The sequence below is a fragment of the Bactrocera latifrons genome, unplaced genomic scaffold (assembly GCF_001853355.1).
Source record: "Bactrocera latifrons isolate USDA-ARS-PBARC rearing strain unplaced genomic scaffold, ASM185335v1 scaffold_20, whole genome shotgun sequence".
Lineage (NCBI taxonomy): Eukaryota > Metazoa > Arthropoda > Insecta > Diptera > Tephritidae > Bactrocera > Bactrocera latifrons.
The window spans coordinates 378,982-402,828 of NW_017535519.1; the positions used below are offsets into that span (position 1 = coordinate 378,982).

The window sequence follows — 23,847 nt, forward strand, 5'->3', positions numbered from 1 at the left end:
TAAAATTAAAATTAAAATTAAAATTAAAATTAAAACTAAAAGTAAAAGCAAAAGTACCATAAAATAATGAATTTTTCTGGAAGTAAATGTCAGATCGTCAAAACTAATAACTTTTATTCTAACCACTACAGCAAAAACAAATATAAGTCGAACAGGCTTTTATTGCTACATGACAAAGAAAGAAAAATGCTTACAATTTTACAGAATCAGCGAGACTTTTCCTCTCCTCTTTCCACTCTTATTACTAATTAAAGTTAAACATAGTGCCTTTTTCTCTAAAAACCCCAATAAACCGTCATGAATAATAATTTTCAGAAACTCAACGAAAAAACTTTTACTGATTCTCATGCGTATCAAAAAAAATTATCCGACATGTTTCATATTACAACTATTTTTTGCTCTGCTTCTAATAGCTTAAAATATATACCAAATAGATAATTTTGAAAAAAATGCTCAATTTTGAAGTCTTACAAATTATTGGCTTTACCAGTTTTAAGAATTTACGAGTATCCTTCCGAGTGCGATTTGCGAGTCTTGGTTACGATGGTACCACTAAAGGTTAGATCCGTTCCAACTCGATATTATTATTTTTCTCTTCTTGGGTTTTCCGATTCAAAAATGTGTTTTTCCTCTGCCGCAGCTGCTACAACATTAGACACATACAGAGGCCTACGTCCATCAAGTTGAGCTACTGTAACATCGTTATAAAGTTCATGAAGCTTAAATATTTATTTTTACCAACAAACAAGTTGTTTAATCACAATGGATCTTCTTAGATGCAGGATATCCACCCTACCTGCCTAAGCCGATTCCATGTGTAAAAAATTAATGAATGTTTAAAATGACAGTAGAAATGAAATAATGTGCAGGGCAAAATAGACATATGCTGACTGCTTGGTTGTAATATTAGATTTTTCGTCGTATTCTTCATCAACATAAGTTCTGAACATCGCACTACTTAATAAAATAAAAAATGCGAAACTATCTAAAATTATTGTTTAAGCTATTTGTTTACGCTTTCGGACTACTTTAGAATTTATTTTAATATTAAATAGCTTCGAGAGGTTCTTTATTAATATATAGGACCTTAAATATAAACTTTCTGTAGTTTGTTGTAGGATATCAGTGATATTAGACTAGATACCGTTCCTATTTTAGAAGATGGCTCTGATATTTGGCTATTCAATTTTCTTTCGACATCCACTAACAGTTAGTGTTGGTCTAAGCTCTCTAAGCATGTCGATATAGTTTGATACAGACGGAAAGATAATTTTCCTCATAATTAAAGTAAAAAATAGTGAATGAAAGCTGAAATTGAGATGCTTTTTTAGCAATTCAATTTTTTGCCTCATAAAACCAAAATTGATTTATCTATGGTGAAGTCATGATACTTGGTATTGATTCAAAGATCTCCTTCATACTTAATATTAACCAGATTCCTATCGAAATCGATTTATGAATGGCTCAAGTAGTATTAAAGCAAAAAATTAACACCGTCATAAATTAAACAATAAATTTTTCCCATATTTGCTTGCACGAATCATGCAAATTTATTTTCAAAAATTATGCCTGCACAGCTGCTTGCACGCATTGAACTTGAACTTCAACTTTTATTTGCCAAAAATATTTCTCTCCATATTAGAGTTTTCAGATAGTATATTCAAAGCATAGTTAACGGTTTATTAACAACTGTTTGCGTTGTTGTTTTTTTTAACATCTGCTTTGTCAATGTTTCGTTGACTAGCACGCAAACTTAATTATACTCCGAAATATTCAAAATCAATATGAAACAAAAATTATGCAACTAATAAAAAAAACGCTAGTTCACGAGCTAAACAAAGAGTTCATTTCACGCAGCATTGTGCCTTCATTAAGATCGCAGAGATTGGCTAGAAAGACATATAAAAAATTATTTAGCAACTGTGGTTGACTTATTGTTATAGTTGTTAGTGTAAATATTATAAAACGTGAAAGAAATCTGAGCTTAGAATTTTTAAAGTCAGACGAGACGGTAATCTTCATTAGCAGCTTTTATTATCTCTCTCTCTTCCTGAATAAATCAATCGAATCTCGAATATTTATCTCTTTCTCTCTCTCCAATAATTTCCAATACTATAATAATGAATCTTCTTCTTCTTTATTGATGTAAACACCGTTTACGTGGTTATATCCGAGTTTGCAACACCAGCCATTCTTCGTTTTCGGTGCTTGTCTCCAATTGGAAATTTCAAGTGTAGCAAGGTCCTTCGAAACATGGTCTTTCCAACGGAGTGGAGGTCTTCCTCTTCCGCTGCTTCCCCCAGCGGGTACTGCGTCGAAAACTCTCATAGCCGAAATGGTTTCATCAATTCGGAAATTATGACGTAGCCAGCGTAGCCGTTGTCTCTTAATTTACTGAACTATGTCAATGTCGGCCTATATCTCGTACAGCTCATCGTTCCACGGATTGCCGTATTCGCCGTTGCCAATGCAATCATAAATCTTCTGCAGAAATTTCTCTCGCAAACTCGTAACGCCAACTCAACAGTTGTTGTCATCGTTCATTTCTCTGCACGTCATATAACAGGACGGGGATGAGTGACGAGAAGTGACTTGTAGTGTTTGATCTTTGTTCGTCGAGAGAGGGCTTTTCTTCTCAATTGCCTCAGTCCGTAGTAGCACTTGTTGGCAAAAGTTATTCTGCGTTGAATTTCGAGGCTGACATTGTTGTTGGTGTTAATGCTAGTTACAAGATAGACGAAATTATCTACGACTTCAAAGTTATGACTGTCAACAGTGACTCCCCCTGCGGGTAGGGGGGACCCCTCCAGGGCGGGGGGAAACCGAATATACCCGCGACAAGGTATGCCTGTCGTAAGAGGCGACTATAAGCCATATGCACTATGTCAGGCTTTAGAGACCATGTTTTGATGTCAACATGGTCTAAGTCAGGTAAGTGCTATAATATTCAGCTGGAAGTCAAATTCTAAGCTTTATATTTATATCTCAAAATATAAGGCATTTGTCACAGCTCCAAATGCAACCAGTCATTGAGTTTATACGGRRACTCAACTGGAAGTAGCAAATAGTTACAAAGTCAGACCAAAGACTATAACCTGGTACCACGGGGAGCAGTAAGCCCTTGGAGGTAACTCCATACTGCTCATTGGGTTTGGACCTTTGGGGAGATTCGTGGTGGCTGTGGTTTATACCTAAATGCAGGAAGGGCATTTTGTCCAATGTGGAGTCGCACTGCGGCCGGGTGCCGTACCCAAAGTATGGCATAGGTTTTAGATGGGCCTCGTACCCGACCAAGGTGWCTAGGGTGTCCCTATCCACCCGAACCAATTGGAACCAAGGATTAAATGCAAAATGCATTTATGCTTTGGGGAGCTGATCAACTCATTGTATTGATCTACGTGCTTCTAGCAATAGAAAGCACCGTGGAGTTTAGTCTTTCATAGACAGGTATTCAAGTTAAAACACATTGACTCTCTATCAACAGTGACGTGAGAGCCTAGTTGCGAGTGCGACAACTGTTTGTTTGATGACAGGAGATATTTCGTCTTGCCCTCGTTCACAACCAGACCTATTTGTTTTGCTTCCTTATACAGTCTGGAGAAAGCAGAACTAACGATGCGGGTGTTGAAGTCAATCATACCAATATAACTCTCTTATGGATGATTGTACCTTCTCTATTCAGTTCTGCAGTTCGAATTATTTTCTCCAGGAGTAGAATGAAGAAGTCGCACGATTGGAAGTCGCCTTGTCTGAAACCTCGTTTGGTATCGAATGGCTCAGAGAGGTCCTACCTGATCCTGCGGAGCTTTTTGGTCAATTTATACAGCCGTATTAGCTTTGCGGAGATACCAAGCTCAGATTTGCGGCATAGAAGCAGTTCTTTTTCGCGCTGTCAAAAGCAGCTTTAAAGTCGACAAAGAGATAGTGTGTCGATGCGCCTTTCTTGGGTCTTTTCCAAGATTAGGCGTATGGTAAAAATCTAGTCAGTTGTTGATTTTGCAGGTCTAAAGGCACACTGATAAGATTCAATCAGTTTGTTGACGGTGGACTTCAGTCTTTCACACAATACGCTCGATAGAACCTTATATGCAATATTGAGGAAGCTAATCCCACAGTAGTTGGCACAGATTGCGGGGTCTCCCTTTTTGTGGATTGGACAGAGCACACTTAAATTCCAATCATCGGGCATTATTCTGCAAAGTCCGACCATATTCTCCGAGGAAGCAATTGCATGCTCCTTTTTACTTCCTATAAAACCAAATAATATTACAACAATTTCAGTTCGTATCTTTTTTAAATGGTGTCGGACAATAAAATAGTGACGACCCGAACAAAATGAATCGAATTTTTACAATAACTACGAAAGTTTGACATTTGACGTAGCGTGTCACAACCTTATCTCTATTACTCATGGCTATGTGTAGTTTGAAAAAATCCTTACTTACTTACAATTTCACATCTATGCAATTGTAGTATTATGAAATATAATCGAGTTAACCATATCTGCACTAAAATCTTTATTTGCAGCCTGGCCATCGTGTACCACGCTACTCACTGATCAACTGGGGCATTTGTGTGCCGGACGCTTGCAACTACCAAGACGTGGAGTACACGGTTAAGGAATACCTGAACAATTTAACTACTTCCACCGGCATTTCGTTCCAAGTGCGCGTCGAGCCGAAGTTGTGTCAAGTGCGCGACAACAAGCCATGGGACCGCAATACAACATGGGCCGTGTGAGTGCTAATGTCAAGAGCGAAAAAATTCATTTAAATTAAAAACTTGAACTTAACAAATATTGTTGTGATTCTAGACGCTTCTTTCTCATTATACTCTCCATTACTGTGCTATCGACCATTTACGAGCGCTGCACCAAAGCGGATCAAAAGCCGAGTAAATTAGTATTATATTTTCGAGGGGTATGCTTTCTAAACTTACAATATACTTGCAGATGAATGGTTCACCGCCTTCTCTTTGGACAAAAATCTACGTTGGCTGTTTAGCACCAGCTCCTCGCCGAATGACATTGAGGCGGTGCATGGCATACGCTTTCTAAATGCGTCAATGTTGCTCTTCTCACACAAATCGATGGCAATGTTCTTTAATCCCTATAATAATCGTACGGAAATGTCGGAGGTAAGCTAAATTAACTTTTTATTACATACCTATGTACATATACATATGTATAATAAAAACTTTAAATTTTAAAAGAGCTTGGGCCGCCCTTGGACCGTAATTGGACGTGCTGCCTCGCTCTACACCGATCCATTTCTACTCTTTAGTGGTATGTTGACAGCATACTCACTCTTCGGTCGTCTCTACAAGGGGCAACCAGTGCGTTTGCGAAATGAATATGTCAGTCGTTTAATTCGGTGAGTTTTATGGCAATTTTATGCAAACAATTTAGGTCACAAAAAGAACATTATCAAATTTTCTTTTTATTTTACAAAAATATTTATAAAGATTATGTAAATTGTCTTCTACACTCATAAATAATTAATTTTTACTATAGTTCGAAAATAAAGGTATCGATTCATCTAATTTTATTTGCGCTAAGAAAGCATAGAAAGATTTACATGACGCAAGCAACATTCTATGTTTCAATACAGGCGGTTATTATCAATTCCAATCACTTCACTAGGCTTGCCGATCTCAGTCTAGCAAAAGTCAGGCGATAGAGAAGAAAGTGATCAGCCTTACTCTACAAATTGGCAAAGAGCGTACGACAAAATATTTATCCGCAGCGCATGTAAACCTATTGGGCAGTGTCCAGTCTGAATATCTACAATTGCGGCGATAGGACTTTGCTAAGAGCAAGTAGTTCGGAGTATCTCTTTCGGTGCACTCAGGGCCAGAAGGATTTCGCGGAGGACAAGGAGGTTCATAAGTTTAACGCTAGAACTCAAGAGAACATTGAAAACCGACTCGTTTCCCTATCCAATCGCGTTTCCTAGCTAGCACATCGGCTTTGCAGGTTGATTGCCAATAGCCCAAAAAACGAATATTATATTCTCTTTTGAGGAAATATAAAACAAATATTTTTAAAGAAAAAGAAGCAGGCCAATGCGAACCTAATTTCACACACCAAGTCTGATTCACTTCTAATTCAGTCATTCTTGCGGTAAGGCGAAAAATCCTGTCAGACGCAAGTTGTCATAGTTATATGAAGAAGGTGAGGTGGAAACATTCAGACTTTTTTCCCTTTGCAAGACTAAACCTAAAACATACCTTGAGCGAACCAGCAGACATAGCCGAAACTCACAAAGGTAGCCTAAAAAAGTTTGTGATCGGCTCAAAGCGCTTTGTCGATTTATGAAGATTTTCCAAGTGAGATCGCTGTTACGATCGACCCCTTAATCTAACATAACCTTACTTGTCGAAGGAGGCTGTTTGTAATGTTATTGATCTATTTAGTATATTTGAAAACAGTAATAAAGGAACCAAAAAATTACATGTTAAAGATCTAGATATTTGTTTCAGACCATGAAAATACTGCAAATTATAAAACGAGGGCTAATGGAGACAACGCCGTGTTTCAAGGCTCAAACTTATTACACAAATCTATATTAAGATCCCCGATGAAAATTCGGTCTAGGAATATCAGCCTTCCCATACTATTTGTCTTCGGCTGAATTAATATGATGTTAGGTCAAATTTAAAATTTAAAATAAATTTACATATGTATGTCTCTAAGCCAACTTAGACTCACAAAAAAACACTTTAATTTAATCGATTAATTGCATCTTCTTTCGCAGTATCGTACCCCCACTAGCCGCGCTCATACTCTTCTGCACTTTTGTACTACCATTGTGGGGTTCGGGACCGCAATGGAACTTGGTCGTTGGGCATCATGCGGACATTTGTAAGCGAAACTGGTGGCGTAATCTACTTTTCATACACAACTACTTCGGTTTCAGTGAAATGGTGAGTCTGTAAAAAAGGGCAAATGTTGAAATCTCTTAAGTGAAAAGGGTGCTAAGACATAAAAAGAGCAAATTCACTGCATTATGTTATGTATTATTAAAAAGTTCACTACTAGCTACTTTTTATATAAAAAGAAAATATCAAACTACATGTATTTTTTGGGTTAAAAGTTAATACAGAGAGATGAGAGTTAAATTTTTTCGATCTATTTTTATACAACTGAATGCTTGTTCAGTTATTAAGACTTTTCTTTACTAATTGCAGTGTTTGACACACACCCATCACCTGGGCATTGACACCGAACTCTTTGCCGTCGCACCTTTAATGATACTAGGCCTGTGGAAATGGCCAAGAAAGGGTTTATACACTTTGCTGTTACTCGGCGCTATTGGAACTGCAGCTCGCTACTACACCACCGTCGTAAATCAGCTGTCCAATTACATATACTTTGGTACAAAGTGAGTAACCATATCTTTCATTCCCAATCGTAAATGTTTAGACATTTGCTTTCTCAAAAAGTAAGCAGGAGTTATGGTTTGATTGTTTGCCTGAAATTCCCACTTTATTATTTGGTAAATAACAAATTTTTACACTGGAACTTTGGATCAATTCCACAACTGTCAGGATACATAACAGGCAAAAGTTGTATTTGACAAGTTGAAAAGGCTGTCAAGTATTGGACGTATGTCTATCCGCCTGTCTGTCTGTATAAACGCAAACTACTCCCTCAGTTTTTGACATATCGATCAGAAATTGTGCTCACATCCTTTTCTTTGCAAGAAGCTGCTATCATACCACACTCACTAAAAGATCGGAATCACGTGTTTGTAAGAAAACTTGTTTATTTGAGGAGATATCTTCAAGAAATTTGGCGCGTATTATTGCCTAAAACAATAGTGCAATTTCAGAAGAAATTGTTCAGATCGAACCTCTATAGCATAAATGTATGTAGCTTCCTTTCAAACTAATGGACCAAAAGCAAGTCATTGTATGGTAATTGTTTTTATTTGACGAGGGTATTTATCATAAGCAACAATTCAACCAAAGAAATATTTCAGATCTTACCACTGTAGCATTTACTAGCTGTACAAATTGTCGATGTGAAATAAGTTCTTGTAGTAATAATTTTTTATCTGTTTTGTAAAGCGTATAATAGCTTCAATGAAAGATGTTAACGTTCCATCTTGTATTTTCTTTAGTTCGATCCAAAATATAATATAATATWAATTTTATGTTCATCCCTCGCAAAATATATATGAATTTTGATATTAAATATCGAACGAGTTTTTAAATCATATTTTATGTGCTCATTTACTTCACATTCAGTATTCAACGCCTCTTCCGCACAGCCGACTACATGTACTCATTCCCACCACACCGTTCTACAGTATATATCATGGGCATTTTGCTTGGCTATTGTTTGCGTAAATACCGTGGCATACAACTAACGAAAACACAGCTACGCCTTGGCTGGGTAGTGGCCACGGCATGTGTACTTGTTTCGCTATTGGGACCCGCGCCAATGGGCGACATCAACTACCAGTACAACACTACACACGCGGCCATATACGCAGCATTTGCGCCGATTGCTTGGTGTATATTCTTTGCGTGGATCGTTTTTGTTTCGCATAATGGCTATAAGAGTGAGTTTAGTTCAACAAAAAGTATTTATTTTATCACTGCTCATTTATTAACTCCTCTTCTTAGACAAATTCACAGAGATGCTTTCATGGAAGGGTTTTCAAGTGTCTACAAAATTGTCCTACGCCATTTACCTAACACAATTCCCGGTATTTTTCTTTAATGTTGGCCGCCGGCGTCACATTCATCACTACTACAATTTCGTTTCCATCATTGTAAGTACATCACACATATGTACATATTTTTGACAAAAATAAATATTTAATATTTTTTTACAAAATACCCTTACAGCTTGATACCAATGAATTTATTTGCATATTCCTTGCGTCGGTTGCGCTGACAATCTTTTTCGATGCGCCATTCCAAAATATTAAAAAACTTATTTTCAAACGCGCGCCCGCTCCGAGCAAAAAACTGGAAAATGGACTTGTGAAGACATCAACACAAATCAGTAGCGATGCGAAACAACCACAATTATTAGAAACATATCCCACGTCAGAGTCAAACACCACAGCATCCACAACACTGACCAACAGTACGACTTCAAATGGGAAAGTCACACATGAACACAGCGAATAGTCATTAGATTTTAGTTCAATAAACTGGTTAATATTTTATTTAGCTTAAAGTTCGTAATTAAGTCATTATTTAATAATTAGCTCGAGGTTTAGTCCATAAGTCTGTGATGCGTACGCCCTTTACTGCTGTAAATTACATACCTTTACCTTCTATATGTTATGTACATAAGTATGTCAACTTGTCCAAGAATAATTTTTAATTTATAAATACCCATATTAAACAAATATAATTTAGAAACAAAATTTTTCTTTTATTTTCCTAAACATTTTGGACATCAAACTAACATTGCTGAAGCTTTTATTTTCATCCACAACTTGACAGTTGACACTTAAGCATACTGGAAATGAGAAACAAATTGTAAATAGATAAAAACATTTACTTTGCGGTATCTTGCACAAAAAGTTTAAATAAAATGCATGCTATTGTTTTTACAAAAAAACAGAATATTTTATTTATCTCCTTTTTAGTTTAACAATTCCTTAAAAGAAATCAACCCCAGACAGTAGACAAACAAACATCGACTAATAAGCGTTGGTACATGTTAGGTCTCTTATTTAGACTGGGTGGTCTTCTTGGGTTTAGCTTGGGTACCCTCACGGAAACCGTTGCGGAAACGACGTCTGACCACTTTCAAGTAACGCACGCGACCTGTGCCAGTGGTCTTCCTCCTCTTAGCCTTCACTGACCAGTTGTCTGCAAAATAAAATGAAAATTTAAACGAAATATTATTATAGTTAAAGCAAGAATTGTGATTTTAAAAATTCATATTGCAAAATTAAGCTGCCATGCGTTTTTCAATTAAGCTGAATATAAATGGTAAGATAGGAGATATTTGCCACTTTCATACATATAACTAAATCGTAGAAATTCAAGAAATATTACTCAAACAGTATATTTCAACTTTATAACCCTTTAAATATTATATTCCTAAGGTGTCAACTAAAGGTTCCCATTAAAACATGTGCTTCAAAATTCGACCTAATGTACGCATTATGACTTTTGGGAACAGCTGTAGGTACAAATTTGATAATGCAAAGGAATCGCATATATTTGAATTATCAAATCAATATATGAATTGGAGAAAACTCGTATTTTGTCAAAAAAATAACAAATTAATTCACATATGAGGTTTGAAGTAAACAATTTTTATTTAAACAGTAGACGTGTTCCAATAGCACAAAATCTGTAACGCCATACGACGAGTTGCACTTTTTTTTTTTATTTACATCATGACACTATCGAGAATTGTGTAGCAAAACCACGTCTGTGAAGGTAACCTCATTTTCTTTAAAAGTAAATCTTCTCGATTAATGTAATATGTATAAAACAAAGTAAATACGGCTTGGATTTAGAATAACATCCCCCCGATTTCGGGGTTAAGATGGGTATGTGCGGATAGAGGAGGTCCACCAGATCAAGAAAATTCACATATATAGTTGCCGCTGACTTATGGTTTTTGAGATATTTGCGTTTAAAGTTCAAAAATTCAACTATTTAGAATGAATTTTATACCTATAACTTTTATGTCCACTAACCTTCGATAATTTGTTTCTAACCAATTATTTTGTATTAAATTTTGTTAAAATAACTTTTATTCAATATTTAATTTTTGTTCAATTATTTTTGTTCACACAATAACAAAAGGGTTGCATTCCAACTAATAATCATTGTTACATTAAGTAGATTTTACAGAACCAAAAAAAAAAAAACAAATAATACCCAAATGACAGGAAATCTATCCAATTTTAAAACCGAAATCGGGGATGCTATTCTAAAATTTACACTAGACTTTTCTTTGGCACTTAAATATCCAATTCGACCGTACTGAATACTTTGACTGTTGGAAACACCTGTAGGTACAGATTTAGCAATGCAAAGGAATCGCATATATTTCGAATTAACGAATTAATAGATGAATTGGAGAACACTGGTATGTTGTTAACAACAAATTAGTTCAAATGCATAAAATTGTATGAGGATTGAAGTAAACGAGTGTTGCAAGTAAATGACACAGTAAAGTGTTCCAATAGCACCAAATCTGTAACGCCATACGTCGAGTTGCACTTCTTTTTTTTCTATCTACTATCATGACACTATCGAGAATTGTGTAGCAAAACCACGTCTGTGAAGGTAACCTCATTTTCTTTAAAAATAAATCTTCTCGATCAATGTAATATGAATACAATTAAATTAAATACTTACATGAACGCAACTTAGCAGCGGGATATCCACATTGGGAGCATGTTGACTTTTGAATGTGGTAGGATGAACGTCCGCAACGACGGCACAAAGTGTGCGTCTTATTATGGCGTTTACCAAAGCTTGATGTACCTTTCGTCTATAGAAGAAAGAGTTGTTATTAGTAATTTTGATCCAAATCAAGTGGAGTACGTTTAATTCGCATTCACTATTTCAAATTTTCCATCATAACTCCTTTAAGAGATTTTGGCTCAGCACATCTTATAAAAGGCTGAACTTTGAGGTATTTATTTTGCTAGTTCAAAATAAGCATATTTTTCGACAAATTGACATTTCAGCTTGAAAATGCAATGGTTTTCACTTATTTTCACTACATGATGGCACAGAAATAGAAAGATTTTTCCATAAAAATTTGACCTACCATCTTGGATGGCGAACAGCCGTAGAAGAAAGAGAGAAATGCTATTGGAACGAATTGGAACTGAAAACCAATATGGCGAACATAAATGTCAAAAGTTGGCGTTGCCTTATAGATTAAGGCTAAAATCATTAATGGAATTGAAATAGAAATTCCTAACGATTATTATTATTCGATTTAAACATTAGGGGTATTCTCTTGCTCTTGCAAAATCTTTGCACGGGCCACGAATTGCAGATTTTTCCACCCAATGCATCGACACAATAATACACACGCTGAAGAATATTTGCAAGGACTGTAAAATATGTCAGAACAATACCCATGTTTATTTGCTTGCAATGTCAAGCAAAAATACAATTGGGACCCTGTTTTAACTGTCATTTTACTTGAATACATATTTTGACGTTAAATTGTTGGGGACGGTAAATTTTAAATAGATTTTATAATTTCTTTTTAAATTATAAAGACTTTTTTTTGTTGAGAATGAATGTACATGCACAGTAGTCAATCTGTAAACAGAATCTGTCTTCTGTAAACAGTCTCTGGTTTTAGTCTCAAAATATTGCCTCAAATTTGAGACCTGGTAGTCGCAAAACCAAAAAGAACTCTTGTCTGCCTTTTTAATATGCTAAATAGAGATCACCATAGATATTAATCGATTGTCGTTTTTTTTATATTTTGTAATCAACTCAAACACGAAAAGGTTAAAAATAAATAAATTTTACATAAATTTCGTTAATATTATGAAACAAAGTCAACATATACTTTTATTTTTTATTGATAGTTATGTTTTTTGACTATGTTATAGAAAATTTAATATTTGTTATCGACATATTTATTTTCATTCAAGTATAAAAACATCTCTGAATAATGAAATGCAATAGAGTTTGTGACTATCACTTACAGAATAGCAAAATCGACTCAAGTCTCAAAAATTGTCTCTGTCAAATTTAGAGAATATCGCACGGAATATCTTAAGAAATCAGCTGTGATAATGTAATAGATTTCCAATGCTGACAAGTAGATGATTAATCAGAGTCGCACAAAGAGCTTTAGCGTATGTCAGTTTCAAATCACTCCGATGAAGTAATTTTGAACTGTCATTTTTGTATGGCGAAATCTTTATAAATTTGTAAGATTAGTGGGATAAACCACTCAACAGCCGAAATCGTGTATTAAGTGTCGGTCTGAACATGGTATTACGAATAATCCTTAAGAGATTTATATTGTAACGGTATATGCAAGTAAAACCCAACAAAAATTTTATGTTGAAGTTTCTCTGCATGCAATAGTTGGCAACATTGTTTTTTAATTTGAAATCTATGATGGCCCCATCTTTACAGGACGTAGGGAGGAGTAGTGTCACTATTAGCTGTTGTTATGTAAACAAAGGCACAGCTGATAACTACCTTTGTTGAAACGTAAACGGGAGTCCGGGGTTGGGTTTCTATTGGAATCGAAGATGGCCGACTTTTAACCGGAAAATGGTTGCATTGTGTTATTTTCTAAAAATTAATGGAAAAGTTGTTCCAAAAATATTGGTTATATATAAAACTTTAATATATTTTCAGAAGAAAATATTTTTATTTTAATATGTACTTTTAAATATGAGAACAATATGAGCAAATATATGAAAAGTTAAGTTTTTTATTTATGCCTCTTTTTAACTGTGGTAAGTTTACCAGAGAATAATGTTAACTATGTCGAATGGTGGGGTCCAGAATATGCTCATTCACAGCCATATTTATAGTTTTGTCATCATAACGCAGGTTTTTGCAAAACAATTTGTGTTCATTTATTTCATGGGACAATCCTTTGCTATGGTTTCTTTACTTATTGGAATCTGGGTGCAACTTTCCATTAGGAAGATAAATAACAGATCTACTGGGATTTTATTCTAATAAAAGTACGAAATAACTAAACATGGCTTCGTTAATATTGCTGCATAATGTGTCAGGTGCTGTTCCAATGATTTAAGAGATGAAAAGTGATACGCGATGCTGTGAAGTACTCAAATGTAACTATGTTGTTGTGTTGTTGTAACGGCAGAATTCTGCCGAGTTCACAGTCCTTGGCCGGATAAAAATCCGGGTCCGTTCCGGTTTTCGTAGACCCGACTGTCGTGGGAACGGTCAAGGTATGTCAAATGTAACTATCAACTTAGTTGGTATTGAATTTGAGGCCAAATTTTAAATTCAATGACGTGCTCGTGGAAGGTGCACGTCGCATTGCTAGGTAAGCTAAAATTAAACTTTATTTCAAAAGATTTACCATGTATTTTTTAATTTTTTTTATAGAATCGCAAAGAAGCTGGTGTACAACATTTGATTATTTGTCTGCCTTAAAAGCTAGTCCCAAACCAATGAGCTTTGTGCTTGAGGGTTTGGAAGAGCAATTACTACGGTGAATGTGCTGTTCGGATGTTGCACAAGCTATTGTCAATTGCGCTAACATCCCGATCAAGCTGTTGGGTATGTTTTGAGCAAATTTTAATTTACATACTTTCTAATATGCTAAACACTCAACACCCGCCTTGCAGACCAAAACGTTACCAGTTGAGCGAATTAATTGATGTCATTTGGGTGTACAATTGTGAAGTATGGTCGATTATGAACGATGTGGAAATTGATAATTAAACTTTAAAAAACAAAAAAAAAATGTAATTTGGTTAATAATGAACCGCTATTAAAAATTAAGGAATTTGAGTTGTATATTGAGTGAATATATTTCATTTTTTTTTTCAAATATGCCAGTATTGCTATTGAGCGTGACAAAATAGAATTGCGTAAGTGAATTTAAACTACTTTTTACTACTATAGAGATATTGCAAAATCAAAAAATAATTCCTTTAAGAATCCTTTTTATTTAAAAACTTAGCTTAGAATTAAAAAATAATATGGAAAATCTGTTAGGATGGTCAAACACTCCATTTGGGAACGTGTAGGATTCCTGATCGTCGGCGTATAGCTAAATTCTGACACATAAAAAGTGTATGTAGTTTGTGATTACAAAAATGTATACTTAAAATATAAGAAACATGGTTATTATAATTATATATTTATTTATCTTGCAATAAAAATTGTGTTTTACTCTTCAGCCGAATTATTATGATATGTAATTCCAAATTTTTCGATAATAGTTATCTCTTTTGGTCCACTCATTATCAAAAATAATTTCCACTTTGTTCATGAATAAGTTAACTAAAACACTTAAAAATATTTAGCATATTTATTTATATCAACAAGATATAATTAAATGTTTTGATAACAGCTTAAATTTCATTCTTTACTTATAAATGTATAAATATAGTACTGTAAATTTATAATTTAATATTAAAGCATTTTTGCTTTACGCAACCCGTTTTAACCTCTCGCCACCCTTATTCACCAGAGGTGGCCATGATGTTTTTATTGTGAACGTACACTTGGAGCGTGGGTTAAGGACTGTGAATGCCTATTTTGCTATGGTAAATGGGACTTTCCCTACTCCCTTGTACCATGGCTTTACAGTTCCTCCAGAGGTCGGGTTGAAATAATACAACTTTTTTGCAAGATCTTTCACATCTTGTTTCAACACAAATCCATAAAACATCCTTGCTTGAATATGTTGCGTCGTGTGGGTGAAGAAGTGGATATTCTTACCTGCCCTTATAATCTATCGCATCAGATATTGCGTTGCCGTTTTCAAGTTCATCTAGTTCGTTGTCGAAAGTCGCATCCAGACGCTAAAAAGGTTGTGTGTCCCTTCAATGTGACACACCGGGTGAATGAACAAGAGTTGGATGTAAGTTAGATGCATGACTTTGTGTCCGAAAGAATGTACCACTAATCTCCAAAAACAAATCCATAATACGTACAATATTCTTATAATACAATAAATACCATACATATTAATATTGGTCATTTGTTTCTTTTTCACTTCAGTGGCACGTAAGTACCTGTTCAAATCGTCAGTCGTTTGAAGTTTTTAAAAGTAGTGACTCGCATGCATCTGGAACATCAATGTGCACCAGCTTTAATGACAACGGAACAGAAGCAAATTCAACTTGGCAAACTGCAAATACTTCTTTTGAATTGGAAACATCCCAAAATTGGGACGATCTGCCAAGCGTACCATCATATGATCCTAAAGCATATGCTGAAAAATCAAATGTATTACGACAACCTGTTGGAATGAAACCATCAGAAAGAGTTGCATTTCGTAATGCTGAACGCAAACGATTACAAAACTTATAATTTCTTTAGAGGAAGTGCATTGTTTACATAAGACAATTTCAAGATAAATTTGATTTCATTTGAACTAACTGTATTATATTTGGAATTTTTGAGTTTTAACTTAATAAACCTACCTACAAATACATATCGTCACCTGAAATGCAAAATAACGTATCATCAAAAAATTCTAAATTGAATGTCTTATTGATTACGCTTCACTACTACAAATTACATACATAATATTACATATGTTCAACATTTTCAGGTTCTGCGCTCAGATATAAATCAGTTTCAACCAATATTAAAAGTTTGCTTCACTCATGTTCCATTTTATTTCGTGTTTCATTCATACCACTGTAAATTTCCGAAAATGTTACGTTATTTTGCATTTCAGGTGACGATATGCTCCTAATAAAATTTATTAAACATGTTTGCTGCAGTTAAAAATTAACATTACCAGAAAATGTATATCAAAATGTGCATAATCGTAAGGTAATTATAGAAGCGTAGAATTATTGTGGTATCTGACAGTATTTTTTAAAGAAAAAAATTTAAAATATTCTATAGTAAATACTTGTCAGTCTGCGCGAATTAAACTATATACAGGTATAAATTTAATAACGGTCATTATAACGTGACGAATTTCCGCGATCATTATTGTACCCACGGTAAGCACCACGCCCATAAGATGGCATGCGAGTAGGATAAGCGATAAGAGGAGGATTGTGGCTGTTACTACTGTTGTAATTGCTTATCTGATGAGAGGCACCATTGTCGTTATTAAAATATGGCATGCGAGTAGGATAAGCGATAAAAGGAGGATTGTGGCTGCTATTACTACTGCTGTAATTGCCTATCTGAAAAGAGGCACCATTGCCGCTATTATAATAAGGATCGTCATCAATGTCATATGGTGTTGGCAATGGCTGAATATGGTCGTTGGAATATCGGTTGCTACTAGATGCAAAAGAAATTCGCGGTGGTATTTGAGTAGGTGGTATATGCCCACCACGTACATGAGTACGTTCGTAGTATGAAGAACGACTTCGACTCTGACGCGGAGGTGACGGCGAAATGGAGCGTATCCGCTTAATTGAACCTAGTTTTCCGTTCTCATCTTTTTTAGAAATATCAGCTAATGAATTTCCTTTTCTCACCTCGTCTTTATAATCATCGTCACTTTCACTATAACTCTCTTCATCGCCCAAACGTTTACGTTCTGTTTTAATAAACTCTTTTCGTTCTGCTGGAGCAATTCCCATGGGTTGACGCAGAACCTCTTTCTCCTTTATGAATTTCTGAGGATCGTAATCATCAACTTCTGTATCATCCCAATTTTCTTCGCATTCAATCGGTGCATGAGAAACACGTTCTTCTTCCTTTGGTTCTGGGGCGTCGTATTTATATTGTGTTATGAGTTTTCGATCCGGACAGTTTGTAACATGAAGCTAAAAAGTAATATTTTCATAAAAAATTAAAATGTTCCAAATAAATATACATAAATATACTATTTACACAGAACTCTGGTTCAGGTATGTGATGAGTATTATTAAATGGACACCTTTGAAGCTCAAGTTGTGGATAATTCTCACGACACTTGATGAGATGAGGTTGCAACCGTTTCCGTAACAGCCGATGCGCTGGATTGTAAGGACACACTACTACATCATCATCGTTCTCTAAGGAAAGCATTATTAAGGATTCCTATTATTGTAAATATAGTTGCCAAAATTCTAAATCTGTACTCAAAAACAAATTAAATCGGAATATTATCTCTGTTATTAATGTATGTAACAATTAGTTCTGTTCGTTTTAAAAGCATGTGCTACCAATTATTTTTCTTCTAATGTTGCCGTGTGTGGAAACTTTTTTCAATGGAGCCAGGTTAAAACAAAAATTATACAGATCCTTCGTTTCATCGAAGCTTAATGTTGCAAGCATGGGCGGTAAAGTAGAATTAAAAAATAAAAAAAAATTCAGATCATTTACGCTATGCTGAACATTTACAATTAATTTAAAAATTATTTCTATTCGTATGCTTCAAAATTATTTAAGTTCACAATTCTTCTATCAAACTTGGTTGCACTGCCAAACAATTGTTGTTGCACAGAATAATAATAACAAAATAGTTCGGAATATTAAACGAACATTTTTGAGACATTTTGAGTAGCAAAAAAGCTAAACAAACGGTTTTAAGATTGTTAAACCCATAACCACCATAAAAAGTTTGGTTTTTCTGAAGATTACATATTTTATTTGATATAAAATGTAGAAATGACCGGCATAATAGACTCATAACACATTTATGCACCAAATATAAACAATAATTTTTAAATTTTTAGTTGACACGTTTACTTATATTCGTATAACCGATGCCAACACATGTCATCAGCACTTTTTGGGCGCCTGGCAAGGCGTCTTCTTCGTCATCATTTTCTGGATTTTCTAGCTTAAACGTTATTGAAAAGAAGTCTCGCAAATTTTGTAGGAAATGTATTGTATAAGTAGAGAGTGGGCCTGCAATAAAACATTTTAATTAAATAATTTACTTTAATTGCACTACACAAAACCACGTTACCTGTCAAAAATTTTGAAACATTTTTCTGACTCAGAGCCATAAATAGGGTGACAAGCCATTGGTACGATGAATCACAAGAGCCTCCCCGATAAATTTCATCAAGTAATTTCATTGCAGCTTCGCGCCCCAAATCTTCAGGTACAGAAGGATCTTTCCCCTATAATAAGTTAAATACAAAATCACAAAAATTTCATTATCTTATGAAAGCCTTACGTCTTCTCTGCTGTTTGAGATGCTTTCAGCGCCATAACAAACATCATCAGTTGTTTCTGCTATCAAACAAATACCAAAACCAGGTGAATTACCAGACATTTTACCACGATTTTGATCAGTGTATATATATACGTCGGGAAGAAATTTTAACATTACACCTTTTGCCGCTTCCACAGTGCGATTGGCCATTGCAGGCGATACTTTGCATGCGTATACGGTACCGCGAATACGCTTAACCATGCCTTGAGATTGGAATTGCAGAGAACGTAAGTTCTTACGTACCGGGCATCGGAATTGTACTTCACCACCACCAAGAGGTGCTGCACCTCTTTTAACAACTTTAAGTTCTAATCCTTCATCCACAACTAAAAATCGTTTAAGAACAGGAATTGCTGAACCTTTTATGTGATCTACTGATGGTGAGTCTTTACTATTTGTTACGCCTTTTAAAGTTGCATTTATGGGATTTTTACAAAACGGACCAAGAGCTATTAACGCATCCAAATAATAGCCCATGCCACGTTGAATACAGCAATCGTGATGCAACACACCACCGTGCAAGAGACCCGGTGTAAACAGAACAGAGGTGCCCGAGGGATTGAGTTCAATTTTGGTACCATTTGTTAGCTTATCAAGTAACCTTATTAGACCTATTTCATATTCACGCAAACCGGGAGCCGTTTCATCGTCTATGTGAATTTGTGTTATTTGTACAGGCTTTCCGCTAAGGCAAGACAGTATAAGGCGCTAAACAGGAATCAAAATCCATATTAGTAATTCAAATGCTCACGTCAATCCCAATGAAATTTACCTGCTTGAGAAAATTGCTGCCTCGGTATATGAGACAATTACCTTCCTGTGATACGGGTGGCATGTTGAACACTTAAATTTAATACAATATTCAAAATAATTAAAGAAACTACAAAAGAATGCACATTGTTTTCATTTGTAGAGCGCACATGTTAATATAATATAATATATAATATATTATACGTTCTCTGTATGCAACGGATAAATGTCAAATAATGTAAACAATAAGAGTTTGGCAGCACTGTTTTTCACACTGAGAAAAATAAATCATATTGAATAAATCACACAAAGAATAACATTAAAACAACTACTTGTTTATCTAAGTAAAAAGTTGTAAGCTCGGATAATGAGTAATAAAGCGTCTTGTTTGAATTAGCCATTAATTTGAGTCTTTTATTTATCAATCTAGTGATTGAATCAAGGTAGAGTTTCAACGTAGATGATTTATCGATAAATCCGTAACAATATACATTCTCGCTTGGTTTGTTTACGACAGTAGTGGCGCAGTAGCGTTTTCCGGAAGTGATTTCAGTTTTGTTTAGAATATAAGAAGTTGAATTTGTTTTAGCTGTTGGTATTTAAATTTGGTCCCCATAAAGCAATTAGTTTTCGTTACTTTTATTTTTCGTTAGTTATCAATAGGTGCATATATCTTTTTCTGTTTGTGAATTTTATCATATGTATTTTTTCCGATCTGGTATATAAGGATTACACTGAGTAATGGGTTTACGTTTTGTTGTTGTTTTTGCTAGTTCAATATTATTTCAGTAAAATAAATTATACCGTTATGAAAGTTATTTGTTCACGTTGTTTGTTTTAGAAAGGGCAATTAAAGAGCTTAGGGAACACGAAAAAAATGAATACCCATGATGAACATGTACAATGCCCATACGTTGCATTCCATTCGATTTTGAAAAAACGTTTTCAGGTGCACCTGGTGCGATGCCGGAAGAATTTTTTACATGTTTCCAAGGTGACGTGCCCTTTCAATGTGACTCATATCCTTAATGGGCCGGAGCTTGATGTATGTATTAAGATATTATTTATTTAGCGTAAATATGAGTATCAAAAATATATAAATACTTTTTTTTAGTGGCACGTCCAAAATTGTCCTGACCGCGCTGGTTATGAGCATTATAGGCGCAGAGAAGAACAAGCTGCAGCGGATAGGGTGATTACATCATCACAAACACGAGGATATCCATTGGAAACCGGAGAAAATTGGGATGACTTGCCGCCCGTGCTAACCTATAATCCACAGGAGTATGCTGAAAATGCTCAAGTTCTTCGAAATTTACGAGGACATTCCAAGTCTGTTAAAAAACAATTTCGTTCAAATGAAAGACTTCGTTTAATGGGAATTAATCGGAACAATGAATTAAACCAATAAAAAACCTGATGATGTTCCCTTCATTAGGCTTAAATTGGACAATTACTTTACAGTAGAAGGGTAAAAATGACTAAATACTAAACCTTAGTAATTCTAATGGCAATACAATACCTTTATATTGTTTTGACAACTCCGTAGTCATGGACAGAATTTAAAATTATACATGTATGTAAACTTAATATTTTTTAGTAATGTTCGTAAAATTACACATTTTTTATATTCGATTTAATGTTATCCAAAGCTACTAATTGATTGTAAATTGTTTCAAAATAATATGTGATGTGATGTAAAGTGCTTTTAAGTTAATAAAAAAATTATAATAATGCTATTATACACAACAAATTAAACAATTGTAAACAATCGTATTTATATTTGTAAAGATTGTCTTACTTAAAAATGTTTGAACTGTTTTTTGAAAGATTTTTGGTATATGTCAAAACTTCAGAAAACAACTAATACAATGCTAAAAGAATTCACATAAACAAAGTAATTGTATATTAATATGCATAAATGTTTTTATTTAGACCACAAAATTTCAATAGTCTTCGTCAAATATTGCGTTCTGCTGTAACCAAAATTAAAATATTGCCAACTTTTTGTCTAAAGAATTAACCCTCTGAAAATTAACTGAGTACTTTGTTTTTTAAATCTCACATTGAAATGTTGAAAAGCTATTTTAAAACATCAGCTGCATTGGTAAGGACATGAAATATTTTGTTTTTATAAAAGGTACAAAAATTTGTATTATGAAGTATATATGTAAAAAAGACAAGACTGAAATAAAATTTTAAGTATATTAAATTTTCTATCTACTAATCTTGTTTTACATATTTATTTATATTATCAAAAAGAATAATACAAATTATATACAATTTGCATAGAAAAAACAATATTAAATAAATGCTTTTAGTTTTATTTATTTTTGGAGACTGAATAGTTGGCAACTGGGTCTACACGAATCGACAGTTTTTAATCCACAAACAATTTAAAATATTTACTTGATTGTCAGTTAATTGAACTGTAGTGGGCCAAATGGAGAAAAATACAGGTGATTTTGTTACTTGTACCTACAATAATGCACATCGTGTCTTAAGGAGTCGCTTGCAATTACATCTAATTAAATGCCGTTCGAATTATCCACATGCGGAATTACAAAAGTGTCCACTGAATCAATTACATTTGGTGCCAAAGCCCGAGTTCGAGGTAAGATTTTTGAATAGCGATCTTAAACTTGTAATAATGTGTTAAATTTTAGCTGCATTTAGTGAGTTGTCCTGATCGTAAAATAATTACACATTATAAATACGTTGATGAGATGAAGTTTCTGAAGCATGACCCAATTGAAAGTGAGGAAAATTGGGATGACACCGAATCTGGAAATTATAACCCTGAAACATACGTTCGTAGCAATCAAATAATACGAAAACCCGTCGGTCCACCATCAAAACGTAAAGCATTTAGACATGAGGAGGAAGAACGTTGGCAACAATTTGATTGATTGTAAATATAAGCATTTATTCATAAATGCATGCCATATATATATGTATATATTCTTGTAATACTTAATAGTATATTTTAATACTTATATATTTTAATAATAGAAAGGTGTACATTTTTTTTAACGGCTGTGCAAAAATATATGGAATAAAGTTCAACAAGAGCTGAATGATTTTCAAAGGCAAAGTAAAATTAAACATTTAATAAACATAACTCTCCTTATAAACTAGATATGAGCTTTGTCGTTATATACACCTGAAATTGGTTGGGAACACAGTAAGAATATTTTGATAGTTTTCTTCAATAAGCATATTTTTACATGAGAAATTTTGATTTTATTTTGCATGTACATATGTATATTCAATAAGGAAAAAAATTTTAGTAATAATTAGTTTAATCTCACAGAGCCAATGCATGTTATATTAATCCTGCTTATGGTTTCAATCGCTTCTTCACGACTGATGTTGACCATGATAAGTGCCTTAGTTTTTGTTCTTGCCGAAATTACTCTTTTTTTTCATTCACCTTCAAAATATAATCGCCTTCCAAACCGAATTCGGTAGCGACATCGTTTGTCAGAGCCGTCGTTATTTTCGTATTGTTTCATATAGTTGAAGCAGTTGCTTGGGGGAAGCAATAGCGATGGCTAATACTAAAGCCATAAAAGAGAAAATCTTCAGCAATTGCATATTGGTTCACGCTTAAAAATCGGTTTCAACTGTGGCCATAAATTATTTGGTTTTTAAACAACTTTTTTGATAAAAAGTGATGCGGGCTAAAGAATGAGGCTTCTGAAGGTTACGCTACTAAAGTTTTATTTGTGTATGTGGATACATTATATGTATATGAATTGGCTATGCGAAAAGTAGTATTGTATATCTGAAGATGAGATTGAAGCTTGGTAGATGTAGAAGGAACTTTGGCAGAGGAGGTATTTCTATGTGCTTCTGAATCGAACCATTTCAACGCCAAAAAAAGTCATTAATAGGTATAGTTGAAAGTGTTCCTCTAGAATGTTTAATGTACTTGTATTTTCTTAGAAAGTATGTGCTCAAAAGGACTTTTCACTGGTATGAAGTTCATGTAATGGCTCTGAACGTTAAAAATGTAGAACTTCTACTGAATTTCGTAGATCTTGCTCCCACAATGGGCAATATGTGATACCAAACCTGTAAAAGCGTTTTGGGGCGGTAGTGAAAAAAAGTGACTGACCCTTATACTACTAACTTCCAATAAGAGTTAGAAAAATTTTGAAATATGGTTTTGTACTGGAAATAGTCTGGAATCAATAGGTGATATGAAATATTTTCTACTTAATTTATAAATTTATGTGACTGCAAAGGGAAAATAAATATGAAATAGACTGAGTTTCTATATAAGATAG

The 23,847-nt window shown here is 34.3% G+C and overlaps 7 protein-coding genes and 1 long non-coding RNA gene across 11 annotated transcripts in view; 5 read left to right on the forward strand and 3 right to left on the reverse strand.

The window, feature by feature from the left end:
* LOC108968042 (nose resistant to fluoxetine protein 6) overlaps positions 1 to 9,487 on the forward strand; it is a 49,148-nt gene extending 39,661 nt beyond the window's left edge. For all 4 annotated transcript variants that reach the window (XM_018931794.1, XM_018931795.1, XM_018931796.1 and 1 more), the window contains exons 5-13: positions 4,528 to 4,736; positions 4,814 to 4,893; positions 4,952 to 5,136; positions 5,212 to 5,372; positions 6,756 to 6,924; positions 7,189 to 7,382; positions 8,251 to 8,567; positions 8,632 to 8,780; positions 8,857 to 9,487. In XM_018931794.1, coding sequence (XP_018787339.1) covers positions 4,528 to 4,736; positions 4,814 to 4,893; positions 4,952 to 5,136; positions 5,212 to 5,372; positions 6,756 to 6,924; positions 7,189 to 7,382; positions 8,251 to 8,567; positions 8,632 to 8,780; positions 8,857 to 9,144 — 1,752 coding nt within the window. In that variant the 3' untranslated portion in view covers positions 9,145 to 9,487. The remainder of the gene's footprint in view (positions 1 to 4,527; positions 4,737 to 4,813; positions 4,894 to 4,951; positions 5,137 to 5,211; positions 5,373 to 6,755; positions 6,925 to 7,188; positions 7,383 to 8,250; positions 8,568 to 8,631; positions 8,781 to 8,856) is intronic.
* Positions 9,488 to 9,566: 79 nt separating this feature from the next.
* On the reverse strand, positions 9,567 to 11,864 carry LOC108968044 (probable 60S ribosomal protein L37-A). The gene is made up of 3 exons (XM_018931798.1): positions 11,765 to 11,864; positions 11,347 to 11,482; positions 9,567 to 9,837 (listed from the first exon to the last, which is right to left on the reverse strand). The coding sequence occupies exons 1-3, from the start codon at positions 11,765 to 11,767 to the stop codon at positions 9,695 to 9,697; spliced, it is 282 nt and encodes a 93-aa protein (XP_018787343.1). The 5' UTR covers positions 11,768 to 11,864; the 3' UTR covers positions 9,567 to 9,694.
* A 1,649-nt stretch (positions 11,865 to 13,513) lies between these two features.
* Positions 13,514 to 14,811, forward strand: LOC108967998. The gene is made up of 3 exons (XR_001993296.1): positions 13,514 to 13,996; positions 14,059 to 14,232; positions 14,301 to 14,811. It is a non-coding gene; the product is annotated as an uncharacterized LOC108967998 (long non-coding RNA).
* A 370-nt stretch (positions 14,812 to 15,181) lies between these two features.
* Positions 15,182 to 16,145, forward strand: LOC108967984 (gametocyte-specific factor 1 homolog). Its single transcript, XM_018931698.1, has 2 exons — positions 15,182 to 15,544; positions 15,685 to 16,145. Exons 1-2 carry the CDS (start codon positions 15,365 to 15,367, stop codon positions 15,994 to 15,996), a joined length of 492 nt encoding a protein of 163 aa, XP_018787243.1. The 5' UTR covers positions 15,182 to 15,364; the 3' UTR covers positions 15,997 to 16,145.
* A 212-nt stretch (positions 16,146 to 16,357) lies between these two features.
* LOC108967986 (protein D7-like) lies at positions 16,358 to 17,765 on the reverse strand. The gene is made up of 2 exons (XM_018931701.1): positions 17,491 to 17,765; positions 16,358 to 17,423 (listed from the first exon to the last, which is right to left on the reverse strand). The coding sequence occupies exons 1-2, from the start codon at positions 17,665 to 17,667 to the stop codon at positions 16,590 to 16,592; spliced, it is 1,011 nt and encodes a 336-aa protein (XP_018787246.1). The 5' UTR covers positions 17,668 to 17,765; the 3' UTR covers positions 16,358 to 16,589.
* A 442-nt stretch (positions 17,766 to 18,207) lies between these two features.
* On the reverse strand, positions 18,208 to 19,719 carry LOC108967977 (probable RNA 3'-terminal phosphate cyclase-like protein). Its single transcript, XM_018931689.1, has 4 exons — positions 19,578 to 19,719; positions 18,767 to 19,513; positions 18,554 to 18,710; positions 18,208 to 18,492 (listed from the first exon to the last, which is right to left on the reverse strand). The coding sequence occupies exons 1-4, from the start codon at positions 19,638 to 19,640 to the stop codon at positions 18,314 to 18,316; spliced, it is 1,146 nt and encodes a 381-aa protein (XP_018787234.1). The 5' UTR covers positions 19,641 to 19,719; the 3' UTR covers positions 18,208 to 18,313.
* Positions 19,720 to 20,269: 550 nt separating this feature from the next.
* LOC108967992 (gametocyte-specific factor 1 homolog) lies at positions 20,270 to 21,183 on the forward strand. Its single transcript, XM_018931708.1, has 2 exons — positions 20,270 to 20,600; positions 20,670 to 21,183. Exons 1-2 carry the CDS (start codon positions 20,433 to 20,435, stop codon positions 20,964 to 20,966), a joined length of 465 nt encoding a protein of 154 aa, XP_018787253.1. The 5' UTR covers positions 20,270 to 20,432; the 3' UTR covers positions 20,967 to 21,183.
* Positions 21,184 to 21,910: 727 nt separating this feature from the next.
* Positions 21,911 to 22,694, forward strand: LOC108968003 (gametocyte-specific factor 1 homolog). Its single transcript, XM_018931720.1, has 2 exons — positions 21,911 to 22,169; positions 22,222 to 22,694. The coding sequence occupies exons 1-2, from the start codon at positions 21,999 to 22,001 to the stop codon at positions 22,462 to 22,464; spliced, it is 414 nt and encodes a 137-aa protein (XP_018787265.1). The 5' UTR covers positions 21,911 to 21,998; the 3' UTR covers positions 22,465 to 22,694.
* Positions 22,695 to 23,847: the final 1,153 nt, after the last annotated feature.